We start from the raw sequence: 17,984 nt of genomic DNA, 5'->3' as shown, positions 1-17,984 counted from the left end.
GTTAAGAGCTCTGGAGGCTCTTCCCTGGCCCAAATTACCCGCTGTATGGCAGCTTACAACTATCTGAGTCTCCAGTTCTAGGGGTCCCAACACCTTCTGGCTTCTGTGAGTACCAAGCACACACATGGTACATACATATACACGCAGGCAAAACACCCTCCTGCATAAAATAATGTAATTAAAAAATAAAAAGCAAATAATAGTAAAATGCTCAAGCTCTATCAATCTTATGATCTAATGCCAACGTTTATTCACTTTTTTCTTACAATATGCTGTCATTCAAAATATACCTCATCAATAGTAACTCATGCACACATGGGTACTCTATAAATTTTTTAATAATTAGATTTTTTTTTTAGAATGACTAAAAATCCTGATGTAAAATCCCAACTTGGAAGCACATAATCCCATTGTAGACAAAATATATAACTTTACAATAAACATTTTTATAAGAATTTGCCCAAAAGAGGGAACACTTAAACCTGAACATTAAAAACAAATGTAAAAAGCAAAATGAAACCTAAAACTAGGCTCCTCCACTGGCCCTGGGAAGGCGGTGCTCACTGACCAGGGCTGTCTGCACTCTGGCCTCACACCAGCTGACACTCAGTTGAGAAGTAATTCCTCACCACACATGCTGCAAGAAAGTCCATGTGACAGCCGGGAGAACCTTCAGCCACGCCCTTCCATGAACACTGAGAAGCAGTCAAATATTCTTTTTATTTTCAAGTTGAATTAACAACGATTTACATCTCACGTAGCACGCCTGAGGCCGCCTCTGTGGTGGGCTCTGAGGAGGACCTTTGAGGAGGAGCTCAAGGCTTGAGCTGGAAGTAAAGCAGCTTTCTGCAGGCCCAGTGCTCCCCACCCAGCCCACGCGGCCACACATGGAGACAAGCAGCTTCCACTTTGTAATGATGAGTTTTACTCCAACTTGAAGAATTAGAAGGAAAGCTAAACTAACCAAACGCCTAGAGAAGTAACGCTGCAAATGTATAAGGAGGACAAATATTCTATGGGTAAAAGATGGCTACTATTTTTCAAAATTAACAGACTTCTTTAAATACTTAAACATATAAACTACGTCAATATAGAGAACTATATATAAAATAACATTATGTCAAAAAATTAAAACTTTAAAATTATTACCATGTAAAAGTAAACATATTACACAACAAATGCCAAGGTGAATTTAGATAGACATAAATAAATTAATTTTTTGTTTTTCCAAGACAGGATTTCTCTGTGTAGCCCTTGCTGTCCTGGAACTCACTCTGTAGACCAGGCTAGCCTTGAACTCAGAGATCTGCCTACCTCTGCCTCCCAAGTGCTGGCATTAAAGGCATGCGTTACCATGACTGGCTTAAATTCAAATATTTATTAGAAACGTTTGTCTGTTGCTTAACATTCTAACAAAATAAAAAATAGGGTATTTTAGATGAAACTATACTCCTAAACTATATATACTGTACTCTGTGTGAACTCCTAAAACAAGAGATTTCAACACCATGAGCTCTTCATTTCAAGTGTGTGTTAAGGTAGCTGCATTTGCTGATCTTCATTTTATAAAATGGAGTGGGCCATGTGTACACTGATAGCTGCCCCTCTTAAACATGGTGGAGTTAAGCACTGACCAACTAAGAAAACAAAAGAGCATGCTAACAAAACTGTTTTGCTTCTACAAAAAGCCACAGACAGGTTTTAAAAAACTAACTCTATATACATATTTTACATGACATATATTTATGCTATAAATATTTAAAGAATGGCTTTTGTGTAATTGTTTATGCCCATATATATCTTATTGAGTTAATTGCAAGGTATGCAAATACAGTCTTTCAGATTTGTTATGGAAAATTATTTCTACAAGATTTTAGAAAACGATTAATTTCTTGGATAAAACATAGCATATTTAGAAGTCCGAAAGCCAAGCAAATCCCTTATTTCATTTCGGAATTTTGACAGATCTTGGCGCAGTTCATTGAGATTCTCCACGGTGGCCTGGTCTGTGCTCTGCATCTTCTGCCGCATGGATGTCAAGTAGCGGTGCACTAGGCAGCACATCACCTTCTGGTAGTTCTCGTCTCTCTTCTGCTTCAAGTTTCTCCACTCCTTCAAAGCAAGCAAGCACATGGTAATAAATGACAGCAGAACAACATATGTATATGTACCGTCATAGACATTAAGAAAACACGTATAGACTCAGTGCCTGAGTGAGCTCAGGGCCACAGGCCTGCTAGGCAAATGTCCACCCTCACCTCGTCCTCCAGCCCCAGAGACAATATTTAAATAAGGCAAGTTTTAAAATATAGTCACAGATACGTACTTTCAATACATTTAGAGGGTTGTTTACTTTGTAAAAAATCATACTCAGTACATGCTTAAAATAATATAGCCTGCATATCTGTCTCATTCACTCTCACTTATGCTGACTTCACTGAACAAGTCTTAGTAATAATGTTCAGTCTGCTGCAGAGCCGTGTAAACTACCATGACAAGCCAATGCCCCATCCCTGTCTTTCCGACTTTGTGGGTAGAGAGAGGTTTTACAGACGGATCTTTGTAAACAATTCTATAATGGGCAACTTGGTTTCCAACTCTAATTAAGCAAAAATTTAACACAATTACAGGGAATTCTGTTTTCCCTAGTACCTATTACAGTAACCTCGACTTACTGTTGCATTTTTAATTTCATCTATAAGTTTTTGGAAATTATTCTCTTGTATAACTTCTTAGATGGTGTTTTCTGTTTTGTTTGGCTTACCAAATGTGAGATATTTATTGTCTGGTCTTTTAGGAAACTTACCAATCCATGGTTTACAGGCAGTACACATTGGGCAAGAAATACACTGAGTAACTTTCAAGACCTAAAAGCAGTACAAACTAATAATCGTTCCTAAAATCTATAGTGAAAGACAATGGGAAAGGAATTCATGTGTTAGGGAAACTTGAAAACCAAAAAAAAAAAGCAGCAAACCAACTAAAAAAGTCCTTAGTTCTGTTTTTTATTATCAATTATTTATTGAGTTTTTATACACTATAGTAAATCACGCATTAGGAATACAACTAAAACATGTCAGCATAGCCCTTATCAAACCTGCACATTTGTTTTGAAACATCTGAGTTGGGCGTGGCCATACACAGCTGGTAGCAAGCACCCATCATCCCAGCCCCTGGTAGGCAGACACAGGATGCAAATTGTAGACCAGCCTGGTCTACAAAGCCAAGTTCCACGCCAGCTATATAATAAGACTGTGTATAAATAAATAGGACAAAGAAAGAACTACAGTTGAAATTAACAATTATAAAACTGTGGTGCAATTCAGACCTCTAATCTCACCTTTAAACTGTTCTGCCGTTTGACCTTGCCTTTCGAGGTGTGCGAGCAAACCCACTTGCTGAGGCTACTGATCATATAGCAGATTGTCTTTGGAGAAGGAATAATGTTGAACGGAGGGGGCAGTGTGCATTTGTCATCAAAGTAGCTAAGCCACAGCTTTGCTCGAGCAAACTTCCATTCTTTATCCTCATGATTCTGTGAGGAAATGCAGGGTAGAATAAGAACACAGACACAACTGAATGCATGGGAAGGTTGGGACATGTTGATTAAAACTGTCTAAATGTTCCCACATCTTATAGAGTAAAAGAATGGGCCAAAGACGTGTAATTATTAGTCATTATATTTTAAGTCTATATTTAATTTAAAATGTTATTCATAAATTCTGTAATCTTTAGTTGCTTGGTTTCGTGCATTCCATGTGACTTGGAGAGAACACTCACTGCTATCAGCTGAAAGCTCTTGTGAAGCATTGCTACCAGCAGCTTTGTAAGCACAATCACAACCACGACATTGTAAGTTCCAACAATCACAGCTCCAACGAAGGACTGCAGTTCTTCCCCATAGCTAAACCTGGTGACAAAGATGGCCACGTGTGCTAAGGAGAAGATGTACCAGAACAGAGCGAAGCAGGTACCGATGAACCTGTACGGGCAAGTACATTCTACTTAAAAGGAAACTAATTAGCAAGAACAGACATACATTTATATCAAAATTATACATATGAACCATTAGTAATTCTTGTATAATACATTATAAAAAAGTTTTTGTTTTATTTTGTATTTTCACAGTATATATGGTCTTATTTTAAATGTTATTTTTAATTTATGTGTGTGTGCCTGAGTGTATGTATGTGTACTACATGCATGCAGAATCCTGTAGAGGTCAAGAGAGGGCACCAGATCCCAGGAATGGAGTTACAGCTGTGAGCCACCAGTGGGCACTGGAAACCAAACCCTGGTCCTCTGCAAGATCAGTAAGTGCTCTTAACCATTAGGACATCTGTCCAGCCCCTAAAAATCTTACTTTAAATGAGGACACATTTGCAAAGATATTATTCCTATTTAATTTTTTTTTTACTGCATTTCTAGTCCCAATACAGCAGTCCATATGGTATCTAGTTAGATATCAGTCCTCTGCTTCAGCCTTCAGGTGACTTTAAATTGCTATAGCTCCAAATCATTACAAGGACAGCAAGGTCCTACATGATCCTCCTATTGCCTGTCTATCTCGGCCAGCCCAGAAATCTTGTTTGTCAAATGAGAGGACACATCGACACATAATAAGAACACACAAATGACAGACAAGTCCACACCTGTCTGTATCTTATTTAACAACGAGGAGAGTAAGACTGGGGTGTGACTTTGGTGTGCAGTACTTGCCTCGTGCATGCAGTTCCCTGGCCTGGATCCCCAGCACTGGAAAAGGAACCTGATGGAGTATTCTGTCTAATTTATAGTGGCTGTACCATTCTTTATGACACACCAGGGGACAGGCCCTCAGCTCTAGTGACCTTTCAAACCCTGACACATGAGTGCTCTGGGTTGTCCTGGTGACCAAGAGTTGCTACATGCATTACTAGTTTAAAGGCAGAGATGCTGAACATTCTAACATATGAGATGGATAAAGAAATTTCCCAAGGTGCTAAGAGTATAAAAATGTCAAATGTCCTTTGTTCAGACAGATTTCAGTAGAAAAGACACATGGAATGATTTGGACCTACTTAAGATCCTATAGGTAAAGATGATGAAAAATGATTCAAGAAAAATGAGCATTTGTTAATGCTTACAGATATTCAAAAAGGATTTCTTTAAAGAACAATTTAAGTTGTTTTTGTGTAATGAGCAACCTACACAGAACTCAATAAAGCCCAACTAGTAAAATCTGAAGACTCACGAGTGGAAGGTATCGTTGCTTTGCTGTTCACAGAAGATGCCCACACAATCCTTCTGCTCTTTGGAAGTGTACCCTTTGTCATAGAGCTGAGTCAGTCCAATAGTGAAGGAAAACAGAACAAGGAGGAACATTCCCAGAAATTTCCCAAAATCTTGTAACATCTGTCCCATCGAAATCTGTGGACGTATCACACGGGTGTACATTAAAACTGTTGGGAAAACTATGTATTAAATAAAATTACCCAGTAATAAAAGAAAAATAAACATATGATCCATAAGTCACACCCTTTATTTAGCCTTGTTAAATTATCTCAATGTTATGTTAAGAGCACCAAAGCTCCAGCTGTGGGAATATAAAAAATAAAGCAAACAACACAGCTACCTGACAAAAAGTCATTCTATCAAACCAGTGCCATGAGTATTAAATGCACAGCCCTTGCCACACAAAGTCTTCAAAGGGTATCATTGCTGTGGAGAGAGAATAAGGACATCATCTCCTTCTATTTATTATTATTATTGTTGTTGTTGTTGTTGTTGAGACACGGACAATGGTCAATCTTGCCATCAGACTCAAATGATAATATTTATGTGGCTTCTTAAAGTTTACAAACAGTAAATCATTTTAAAATGAAACATTTCATCTGATTTTGTAACTAATTCTCAGCTAACTCCTGAAGGACAGCGCCATCACCCAGAATGCCCTTGCTCCTTTCCAGGAGTGACTGTCTTTCTCTTGCCTCCCTGCTATGCAACAGTATCCTCTGTGCAAGTTGCTCTAGTACTATGAGGTAATAATCACCATTTTTTTGTAATTCTCATGGGACAATGAGAGACTTTATTCAAGTCTAATTTCAATTTTGTTCCTATACTTCATTGTCTGAAAATTATGTACTTTTAATAAACCTTGATTTTTTTAATTAAGGAATACTTTGACAGCACTTCTTAACATTTACTATGCATATTTTAAAATCTTTATTTTTATTTTATGTGTAGGTGTATTTGCCTTCATGTATGTGTGTGTACCATGGTCCAGAGAGGCCAGTAAAGGAGATTGGCTCTTGGAGCTCTAGTTACAGGAGGTTTTAAGTCACCATGTAAGATTCTAAGAAACAAATATAGGTCTCTATTAAAACAGAAAGTACTCTTAACTGCTGAGCCATCTGTCCAGTTCCTGACAGTACTTTCTGAAGAGGAATTAGCCCTAAAAGGTAACGACTGGGTAGAATGTACAAAAGGACCTACTATTAAAAATGTAATGTATCATTGACAGAGGCAGTAAAAATGTAGAACATTCTAATCACTGTTTAAAAGGAGTGCTGTATATTTATATATATTATATATTTATATGTTCTGTGCTTGCATAGAACACTTATAGAACATCACATAATGAAAACAGTACAGGCTGGGTGTGGCCATGCACACCTGTGAATCACAGCACTAGGAAAGTGGAGGCAGAAGATTTCTGAGTTCAAAGTCAGTCGTGTGTGTGTGTGTGTGTGTGTGTGTGTGTGTGTGTGTGTGTGTGTGTATATGTGCACGTGTGCGCGCGTGCGCGCGCATGTGTGGTATTTACAAGTGAGTGACAAAGCTCCTTTATCCCACTAGAGTGAGCCGGCTACTTAAACAGAAGCAGTGTGATCTGCACACCACGAGCTGAGCACCCTGGCTGCAGCAGTGACTAAGTCACAGGGCACCCTGGCTGCAGCACTGACTAAGTCACAGGGCACCCTGGCTGCAGCACTGACTAAGTCACAGGACACCTGGCTGCAGCACTGACTAAGTCACAGGGCACCCTGGCTGCAGCAGTGACTAAGTCACAGGGCACCCTGGCTGCAGCACTGACTAAGTCACAGGACACCCTGGCTGCAGCACTGACTAAGTCACAGGGCACCCTGGCTGCAGCACTGACTAAGTCACAGGGCACCCTGGCTGCAGCAGTGACTAAGTCACAGGGCACCCTGGCTGCAGCACTGACTAAGTCACAGGACACCCTGGCTGCAGCACTGACTAAGTCACAGGGCACCCTGGCTGCAGCACTGACTAAGTCACAGGGCACCCTGGCTGCAGCACTGACTAAGCCACGGGGTGCTTTCCAAAGCCTGAACTGCACTCTTCTGGCACTCTAGCAAAATTATGACAGAAGAAACAGCGTTGAGTTTAGCATTACAAAACTCTCAACGTGAGAAAGAGAAGAGATACATTTTCCTTACTGTACTGGAAGTAACTTTAGTGGGTCACTTCAGAAAACAAAGTCATTCATTCAGCCTGTGACTATTCAGAATAGACCACCTGAGTCAGCAGGGAGTGTGCTAAGGCAGCAATGAAGCAATTGCTTTTGACAACTTCAGGAAAGATGACCTTTGAAGAAAGTTCCTGCACTGTCCACTTATTTATAAATAGAGTTTTTGAAAGTGACCACTTATGATATAATTTTAATTTTCAAAAATAATTTAAAAAATTTTAACATACACAACTAAGTTTTAACACACAACTAAGTTTAAGAAAAATAAGTGTAACCAATTTGAATATCAAGGTAAGTAGTACTGAAGGAGGACAGCAGAAACTGACATCAGTTCTTCCATAATACAGAATTAAATATAGTACAGGAGATACCAGAGGAGCAAGTGCCAGTGAGAGTGCTAAACTTGTATGTGATGGGCAAGCAGCAAAAACTAAATGTTTTCCTCTGGACATAAGCATAGCATTATGCATGCTGATGTCCACAAAATGTTTTGTTTTTTGTTTTTGTTTCTGTTTTTGTTTTTGTGAACAAGGTCACAGTGTCTTAGTCAGGGTTTCTATTCCTGCACAAACATCATGACCAAGAAGCAAGTTGGGGAGGAAAGGGTTTATTCAGCTTACACTTCCACACTGCTGTTCATCACCAAAGGAAGTCAGGACTGGAACTCAAACAGGTCAGGAAGCAGGAGCTGATGCAGAGGCCATGGAGGGATGTTTCTTATTAGCTTGCTTCCCCTGGCTTGCACAGCCTGCTTTCTTATAGAACCCAAGACTACCAGCCCAGGGATGGTACCACCCACAAGGGGCCCTGCCCCCTTGATCATTAATTGAGAAAATGCCCCACAGTTGGATCTCATGGAGGCACTTCCCCAACTGAAACTCCTTTCTCTGTGATAACTCCAGCTTGTATATCAAGTTGACATACAAAACCAGCCAGTACACACAGCATTATGCATTTGTAGATATAATAATATAACATATGAGTGTGTAAAGAAATAAAAGAGAAAGAGAATTAAGCTATCAATACTGAAGTTTATAAAGGAGTTAATACTAGTGTAGACTGAGAAAAAAATGTTCTTGATTGTCAAAAAAATGTAAATAAAGCTATGTGCAGCAGAACACACAGTCTGTGCAGTACTAGAGGCTGAGGCAGGAGGATTACAAAAGCCCATGGACTCTAATGTGTGTGTGACTTCAAAAACCTGTAAGAAAGAGAAAAGAGGTCTGGGGACATGGGCCATCAGTAAGTGCCTCTTTTATAGAACCCAAGACTACCATCCCAGAGATGGTACCACCCTCAAGGAGCCCTGCCCCCTTGATCACTAATTGAGAAAATGCCCCACAGAAAGTGCCTGCCACACAAGCGTGGGCACCTGAGTTGAGACCCCGCACCCCTGTGAAAATGCTAGGTCATCTGCAAGAATGGGGAGGACAAAGAAATAAGGAGATCTCCAGAGCTCACTGGCCAAGTATTCAGACAGTGAGCTGACTTTAGTGAGAAATCCTGTTTCAAAAGATAAGGTAGATAGTACCAGGTGTCAGGGAAGAAACCTGCGTTCAACCTCATGACTCTATACATGGGTGTGCATGCAAATGAACACACACACACACACACACCCCACACAGAGAGAGACAGAGAGGATCAGAGGATACTACTATAAACAACAAATTGGCTAGAAATATACCTACCAAGATTAAGTAGTCATGAAGATATAAAAGTCTATAAGTAATATTAAAAATCCCATAATTAATATAAAAATTAAACCAATAAAAACAATCTCTCACCTAAGAAAAGCCAAGGATTAGATGACTCCAATGAAAAACTCTATGAAATGCTTTTTAAAAATTACAAGGGGACTGGAGAGATGGCTCACAGTGGAATACTACTCAGCCATTTTTAAAAAAAAAAAAAAAAAAGGACATCATGAATTTCACAGGCAATTGGATGGAACTAGAAAAAAAATCATTCTGAGTGAGGTAACCCAGACCCAAAAGGACACACATGGTAAGTACTCACTTATAAGTGGATATTAGCTATAAAGTACAGGATAACCACATTATAATCAACAGACCCAAAGAAGCCAAATAACAAGAGGGGTCCAAGGGAGGATGGTTGAATCTTTCTTAAAAAGGGAAACAAAATAGATATGAGAAGTAGATGGGAGGAGGGAACTAGGTAGAAAGGGGATGGGAAGGAGAGTGGGGTGAGGCAGGGGGTCAGACGTAGAGAGAGGAGGGCAGAGAAGGAAAAGCAATCTCTAGGACATGTCAGACACATGGATGGAGGCCCCAGGGGTAGATGGGGTGACTCTAGCTGAGACTCCCAGCAGTGAGGGATGTGGGTCTGGAAGTGAACACCTCTTCTAACCAGGCAGGACTCCCAGTAGAAGGAGAAGGACAGTAACTCACCCAAAACACCTTCGACCCTAAATGTGTCCTGCCTACGAGATGTTCAGGGACAAAGATAGAGCAGAGACTGAGGGAATAGCCAACCAATGACTACACCAAATTATGACCTATCTCATGGGCAAGAACCAATTCCTGACACTATTAATGATACTGTTATGTTTGTAGACAGGAACCTAGCATAGCTATCCTCTGAGAGGCTCCACTCAGCAGCTGACCAAAATGAACGCAGGGACCCACAGCCAAACATTAGATAGACCTTGAGGAGTCTTGTTGAAGAGTTGAGGGAAGCATTGAGGGTTCTGGAGAGGATATGAACTCCACAAGAAAACCATGATACAACTCATGGATCACATGAAACTCAAGAGAAAGGAAGACCAAAGAATGGATGCTTCAGTCCTACTTAGAAGGGAGAACAAAATAATCAAGGGAAGTAGAGGATGGGAGGGACTTGGGAGGAAGATAAGGAGTGGGGAGAAGGGAAGAATCAGGTATGGGAGGAGATGGAGAAGATGTACAGAGAGTTAGGAAATTGAACAGAGGTCTGTAGCAATGGGGGATGGGGAACTGGGGGTAGCAACCAGAAAGTCCCAGATGCCAGGAAAGCAAGAGCCTCCCAGGGTCCCATGAGGATGACATTAGCTGAATACCCAACCCCAACAAAGGGGAGAGAGAACCATCTCCCGGTTGAGGGATGGGGCCACCCACCCCTCTCCAAAATTTTAACCTATAATTGCTCCTGTCTAAAGGAAATACAAAGAGTGGAGCAGAGACTGAAGGAAAGGCCATCCAGAGACTGGCCCACCTAGGGATTCATCCCACTTGCAGACTGCAAGAATCTGTATTTATCAGGCACTGGCAGAGAGCCTCTCAGGAGACACCCATATCAGGCGCCTGTCAGCAAGCACTTCCCCGGCATCCAAAATAATATCCACGTTTGGTGACTGTATATGGGATGGATCCCCAGGTGGGGCAGACTCTGGATGGCCTTTCCTAGCCTATTTTCAAGTCTCACACTACTTTGTATATAGTGGAGAGCCTTACAATAGTGTATTGATGCTTCTCCCAGACTGGTCTTATGTTATCATTGTCATTCATTTCACATGTATACATCTAGATGTTAAAATCCTGTAGACAGTATTTTTATTAAAAGCCAACTATTTTTCAAAGTTTAAATATGAAATTTATTTTGGTAAAAACCAGACTTTTATGTTACTTCTTTCTGTGAAACTTACCTTATTAAGAATATTTATAGCCAAAGAATGAAGGGAAGAGGACCACATGGTCCACAGCTTGATTAAGTTTCAGTTCTTAAAAGAAAATTATCAATGAGCCAGAAGCAAAGTCTTGCTAGTCATTTTCAAAAGCCAAGTGGAGTTTGCACATCATGAGAACAGTGCTGAAGTGGGTAAGCAGGCGCAACAGTAATGCCAAGTAACAGACATTCTTGAAGACTTTTATTTACCTGCAGTGGGCCCAGAATAGAGCTGGTTGTATACATAAAGAAGAGCCGAAGGTAACTCAGAACATTTGCAAAAGCAAAGAGTCCTTCTGCTACAAGTGTGGGGTGGAATGCATCCCAGTCCTTCCGGTCAGCAAAGTCATGAAACTGGAGGCAGGAAGAGAAGCCCAAGGTCAGTCAGGAAAATGAAGAGAAATAGTCTAAAATGTCTGAAATTGTCATCTTGTAGGCGATCTAAATAATGTTCTAGTCAAACAAAAGATTTCCATGTATGTTAGGAAGTACCATATTATATGCAGAGATTTATCAGAAATTCTTTGGTTTAAAAGACATAAGTTATAAAACTTATTAAACATTTTATAAGTGAAATATTAGCTACTTTCTCTAAATGCTATAATATAAATGTACGTTGTCAGTTAGTTAGATGCCATACTAAACATAGTCCTTTGACTTAGGAACTTAGAGCACACTACAAAAGTCACCCTCATACACACTTCAAATAACAAACGAAAGTGCTGTTGTACCTAGACACCATGGCTGTCTGCCTGTCCTGCTGGCTGTGACCTTAGACCAGTCGTTCTAGTGACTGTGAACCACACATCCTTCCACTCTCAAAATGTCTGGTTTGAATTTGAAAACTACCTCTAGAAATAAAGAAATTAGTCTGAAAAATCAATGCTACCCAACCTATCAGGCACTATATCTGACCACGTTCATTTCTAGGGAGGCAATTCTGACTTTTAGCACTTCCTCACGCCAGTCACTGAAGTGCTCTCTCACCAACATGCTGCATACTTTTGACCAATTAAACAAATAGATGTTACATAAAATAAACTGATAGAATCATGTTGTTCTTTCTATATAAATAGCAAAAAAAAAATCAGGTAATATTAAATATCTTAGTTCTTTAAATGTGACACCCCATAGCTAACATAGAGACTAGTATATTTTCTCGCTTTGAGAAATCATAAATACTGATGAAAGTAAGAGATTAAGTAAATGAGCTAAATGAAGAAATAAAACATTTGGTAGAAAGAACATAGCTAGGACCTGTATTTAAATCATCTTTTTAAAAACTATATAGTTTTAGATATGTTATTAATATCTCTGAGTCATTTTCTTATTGGCAAAATGAGGATAATAACTCTGTTCTGTCTTAAAGAATTGCTGAGAAAGTGAAATTAGATACAGTGTATCTAACATCAACCATGGTACCCAACGCATGTTGTGTAACCATTAATGAAAAGGTAAACCGCTCAAAGGACTGAAAAAGTAAGCAACCACATCCACACAGATTATTTTAAAATGGAAATAAAGCAGACATAGATTTGAATCTATATTAAGTCTGAATTACATACAGTTATCTTAGTTTTTGCAGTAAATGTATCTTTGACTGACAATAAACAGTCACCTTGTTGTGAGCCACCACTTTGAGGGCAAAGGTTGCCAGGTAAAGGGAATTCATAACAAAGCTGAGCTGGTTACGAGATTCTTCTAAAAAGTCTTCCAACCCTTCATACCACAGTCTCTTAATGTCTGACCAAATCATCCCTAAAATGATAAAAAAAAAAAAAAAGCCAGGTTTATTAATTCAACTATATGCTAAATAATACTTTAAGAGGCAAAGTGTTTCTAGCTCTTGGGTTAACTATATCCCAATATAATTGTATTCCAAAGGCAGTAGGGGACAGTGGAGGGGAGCAACAGCCTTTTAGTGAAGATCTTTTAAAACTTGCAAGAAAAATCCTTATGTTTCATGTGACTTAAAAAAATAACCTTAAGTTTCATATTTGGCCAGAATGGGACACTAACTGATGTGACATAAACTAGGAAGATAAATGCATGCATATGAGCGCCCCCATGGTGTTCTGGACTCTTGTAACTATGAAATATAGTGCTTTCATGATCTTATCTAGTCTAGTGCCTTTAAAATAGCATCTTGTGACAACAGTCTCAAATTTCTGTAATTTTTGTGTGATCAGTGAATGTGTGCATGCATGCACATATGTACAGAAGCCAGAGGTCAGTACAGGTGATCTCCTCAATCACCTCTCCACCTTACCTCTTGAAACAGGGTCTCAGTGAACTTGGAGACCGTTGCTGGCTGGCCGACAAGCTCCAGGATCCACCGGTCTCTGTCTTCACAGCACTGAGGCTACAGGTGCACACTGGAGTGCCTGACTTTTATGTGTGCTGTGGACCTGAACTCAGGGCCTCAAGCCTGCACAGTAGGCATTCTACTGACTGAGCTATCTTCCCAACTCTTTAAGCACATATATTTAAACTTAATTCATATTTATATAACAACTTCTATCTAAACTCAACTTATTTAGGCATTCTTCTGCTCTGCTCCTCTAGTTAGAGATGTATCCAACTGAGCTGATCTCTGCCTCAAATTCACACTTGCAGATTGTCTTCTCGGTTCAGTTATTAGCACTCCATCCCTCTTGTTGTTCAATATGAATTACTGCATTGCTTGAATAACCCCAACTCCCATTTCTTCTAAACTTCACTCATTACAAAAGCAAATCCTGTCCTCTCACGCCCCCTTCAGGCAGAGAACCCAGAGTCAGCTACCGCTCTGAACCCTCTGGCCCATCTCTAGTGTGGACTCTAGACTCACTGGCTACACTCACTGTCTCCAATGCTATAGGCTCCCACTGTCTGCCTACAATTCCCCTCGATCCCCGAGAGAGAGAGGCCTAAGCTCCCCTCATCTGGGTGTAACCTGATGAGTGCGGGTGACAGGAAACAGATCCAGACACCCACTGGAAATGGAAGACAGGATTTCCATACCAAGAAACACTGACTCCAGATGCCTAGACCATAAAACCCATTCTTAAGAGTGATGCCACTTGTGCTTTACAACAGCCTTCGTGACTTCTATGTCATCTTAGGGCCAGGCCAATCCTGACTCCCCGCTATTATGTTTACTTTAGTCATTTTTCCTAGACCCTTATCTTGAGCATTGTTTCTAAGTCAAGAAACCATCTTATGGATGAAGCCATAGGTACTCTCCTAAGAACTTCAAGATAAACATTTTTAAAGCTTTGTTGTACTTACGGGGCTGAGTTAATTGTTATCTCAACACTTTTTCCCAAAAATGGTACTGTGCTTAAATATGGCTAAAGTAAAATGATCTGGGCCAACTCTAGAAGTCGTGGTCCAGCGCCAGCTACGGCAAGCTTGGGCCGAGCCATGTTTCATTCTTCCCTCATTCTGATCACCTTTTCCTGCCAGCAATAAAGCCTGCAGGGGCATCACCATAATATACTCAGTTGGTAAAGTGCTTGACATGCAAGACTGGGGAAGTGAACTGAGATCTCCAGCACAGACATAAAAGGCCAGGTGTTAGGGAAAGGACCCCAAGACAAAGGGTATTTATTTTCCCCAGAGCTACAGAGGGCAGGGAATAAAAGACAAGGATGACAGAAGATAGAGGATGATGATCAGGAAGGAGAAAGAACCATGGGAAAGGGGGAAGGGTATTTGTCCCCAGAGGGAAAGGAGAACACACAGAGGACTGCCTCCAGATAGAGAGAAGACAGAAGTGGCACATAAGGAAATGCCAGGATGGGGCTGGAAAGATGGTTCAGCGGTTAAGGGCACTGACTGCTCTTCCAGAGGTCCTGAGTTCAATTCCCAGCAACCACATGTTGGCTCACAACCATCTGTAATGGTGTCTGGTGGCCTCTTCTGGTGTATCTGAAGAGAGCAATGGTAGTGTACTCATATGCATAAAATAAATAAATAAATCTTTAAGGAGAGAGAGAGAGAGAGAGAGAGAGAGAGAGAGAGAGAGAGAGAGAGAGAGAGAGAGAGAGAGAGAGAGAGAGAGAAGAAAATGCCAGGTTATAAAGTTACAAGAAACCTTGTGTTAGGATATTAATTTAATTGGGCATGCTAATTACGTGATTCAAAAGGGGCTTTTGATTGCTGGACTTTAATACTTTAATAGCTAGACCTAGACCTTGTTAATCAGCCTCAGGAGAAGGAAGTGACCAAAGGGACTAGACCTTGGTGGCTAGCTTTAGGAATCTAATCTAAGGGTTTTTAGAAAGGCGGTAGGAATCGGGGAGAAGGGCAAGGCTTGCCAGAGCCATGCTCACCACACTCACCACATGCTGACCAGAGTTCCTTCACTAGGTGCATAGTGAACCCCAATAATCCCAGTGCCAGGGAGGCAGAGACAGGCAGATGCCTAGAGCCAGCCAGTCTATCCATATTGGGGAGATCATGGTTAGGTGAGAGACCCTGCCTCAAAAAACAAGGTGGGAGCAGCTGAGCAATCATGCACCCTACTTTGACTTTTGGCCTCCATGCATTACATGTATATACATACATTCACACACACATACAATTAAAAGAGCTTCTAACTTACAAGCAGGGAAGACAGCTCAGTCTATGTTTGCTGTGCAAATATGATGATCTGAATTAGATTCCTAGCACACAGACACACACTCTCTCTCTCTCTCTCTCTCTCTCTCTCTCTCTCTCTCTCACACACACACACACACACACACACACACACACAGAGAGAGAGAGAGAGAGAGAGAGAGAGAGAGACAGAGACAGAGACAGAGACAGAGACAGAGAAAGGGGGGGAGAGCACCAGATACAGCAGCAAACACCTATAATACTAACAGCAGACTCAGGAAATCACTAGGATTTGCTGGCCAGCCAGCATGGTCTAATCCAGCCCCACCCCTCAGTGAGATACTGTCTTAATAAGTGAGGTGGATATCCCTGAGGTATAACATTTGCATCCTGATGTGTAACTGGAGATTGAAAGGTTCCACTCTGCAGAGAAGCTCCTTAGGCAGGAAGGTAAATGGCTTCATAAAGTCCCTGCAACTGACCAGATTCACTAGGCCCCCTCCCTGCCTGAGTAAATTATAGAAGCTCAGAGTTTCTCTCAGACCAAAGGAAAGCAAGCTTTCAAAGACAACTCAGACAAGACCAGTTGCCTAGAAGAAGCAGAAACTAGATGTTGCCTGCAAGAGTTGGGTTAGACCAGCTGAGGCACCTGGAAAGGACACTCTCCATCCAAGCCCCTGAGCTGAGCTGCCTGCAGGCTGTACTGTGTGTTCTAGGTTCCTAGCTTTGTGAGCTGTATGTAACTCATGCTGGGGTGGGCCTCAGTGACACAGCTGCCTTTGAGTTATTTCTGTTCTATTAAGTAACCCTTCACCCATATTCCTGTAGGGAAGCCCAATACAACTCACTAGTTCATCAAATTGGACTTTGATGGTATCCATACTTTGGTCATCCATGAGATCCCTATCTGTTTTAAGTAGATGTATATGCTGTATCTCCCCGGGAAACGTTTTGTCACATAATGAGCCCTCACTGTATTCACACCCACACATGCGCACCAGCACAAACACATGCATAAACACACACACACACACACACACACAAAGAGAGATACAGAGAGACAGACACACAGAAAGAATATTTGACTTTCATATGTTTAAGCAATATAAAGTTATAAAATCAGGAATATTAACCTTTGTAAAAGTATTAGATAAATGATCAGGAAAATACTCGTGTCTTAGCTGTGCCAAAGAACAAAATTGCAAATTAAACTCCATGCTCATAATGTCATCAAGCAGGGCATATTAAATAACAAAGGCAAATCTTCTGAACTCACTTGATACTTACCAATAATCCACAGAATGAGAAGGTAGTCTATTCTCTCAAGTGCTGGCCCCATTGTATTTTTCTTGTCCTCATTGTAGACAAGTGAGTAGAGATTCAGTAACAGCAAGAATGTGAAATATGATGCCCCATGAATAATAAACTTCATGAAAGGCGTGTGAATGATTCGACCAAATTGAGATTTGGGAGCTATCAAATAACATAGTGACAAAACTGGCCAGAAGATGCCAACTGTCAAAACAGTCATTATCTTCTTACAGGTGGGCTTACGGCGGTAACCTGACATCTGTCCGAACCAAACGGTGTTCAGGAACTGCTGGCAATTTGACTGGGAGACAAACTGAAAAGGACATACAGAAACATAAAAAACAAAAGGGGAAAAAAACCTTTAAATAGTAACTGACTGATATTCAATTCAAACTTAACAGTAGTAGAAAAAGCCCACAAAGTTTACAGGGTTTGTTTCCCCCCTCTTACAACTGAGAGTGAAGAGGTTTGAGCCTGATTATGCAGATTCAGATCTAGGCTCTGACACAGACTAAATGACCATGAGTAAGTTTTCAGCTTCTCCAAACTTCCCAGCCCTCATTTTTAACATCTGTATAGCAATAGTAGCTCCTCACGAACTTGTGAAGATTCAGTGTCAAGTTCTTAGGATATTGCCTTGTTCACAGCACATGCCAGTTTAAGTATTAACAGTATTAGCAGTATTAAAGACTATCACGAGCCTTTATTAGCCAGCACAAAGACATTCAATATGTTGAAAGTTGATGTGCATTCCATGGACTGCACTAACTAATCTTTGAGAAAGATTTAGTTCCTAACTTCTAAGGAACAGAGATGGTGTGATAAAAATAGTCCAAATATTAGATCTAGACACACTTCACAAAAACACAGAGAGTGACTTAAAATATGCCAGAGGAACTAATCTCCTCCTGTTGTGCAGGACTGAAGCTAGGGTCTTGCACATGGTAGGCAAGTG

The 17,984-nt window shown here is 40.6% G+C and overlaps 1 protein-coding gene across 5 annotated transcripts in view; it reads right to left on the bottom strand.

Moving 5' to 3' along the window:
* Nucleotides 1-256: 256 nt before the first annotated feature.
* Nucleotides 257-17,984, bottom strand: part of Trpc1 (transient receptor potential cation channel subfamily C member 1) — a 46,107-nt gene continuing 28,379 nt past the window's right edge. For all 5 annotated transcript variants that reach the window (XM_052187629.1, XM_052187630.1, XM_052187631.1 and 2 more), the window contains 7 exons: nucleotides 17,006-17,342; nucleotides 12,753-12,892; nucleotides 11,345-11,488; nucleotides 5,234-5,409; nucleotides 3,781-3,982; nucleotides 3,341-3,535; nucleotides 257-2,112 (listed from right to left, as the gene is read on the bottom strand). In XM_052187629.1, the coding sequence (XP_052043589.1) occupies nucleotides 1,885-2,112; nucleotides 3,341-3,535; nucleotides 3,781-3,982; nucleotides 5,234-5,409; nucleotides 11,345-11,488; nucleotides 12,753-12,892; nucleotides 17,006-17,342 (1,422 nt within the window). In that variant the 3' untranslated portion in view covers nucleotides 257-1,884. The remainder of the gene's footprint in view (nucleotides 2,113-3,340; nucleotides 3,536-3,780; nucleotides 3,983-5,233; nucleotides 5,410-11,344; nucleotides 11,489-12,752; nucleotides 12,893-17,005; nucleotides 17,343-17,984) is intronic.

Source organism: Apodemus sylvaticus, chromosome 7, assembly GCF_947179515.1.
Source record: "Apodemus sylvaticus chromosome 7, mApoSyl1.1, whole genome shotgun sequence".
NCBI lineage: Eukaryota > Metazoa > Chordata > Mammalia > Rodentia > Muridae > Apodemus > Apodemus sylvaticus.
This window is presented reverse-complemented; position numbering and strand designations above follow the sequence as displayed.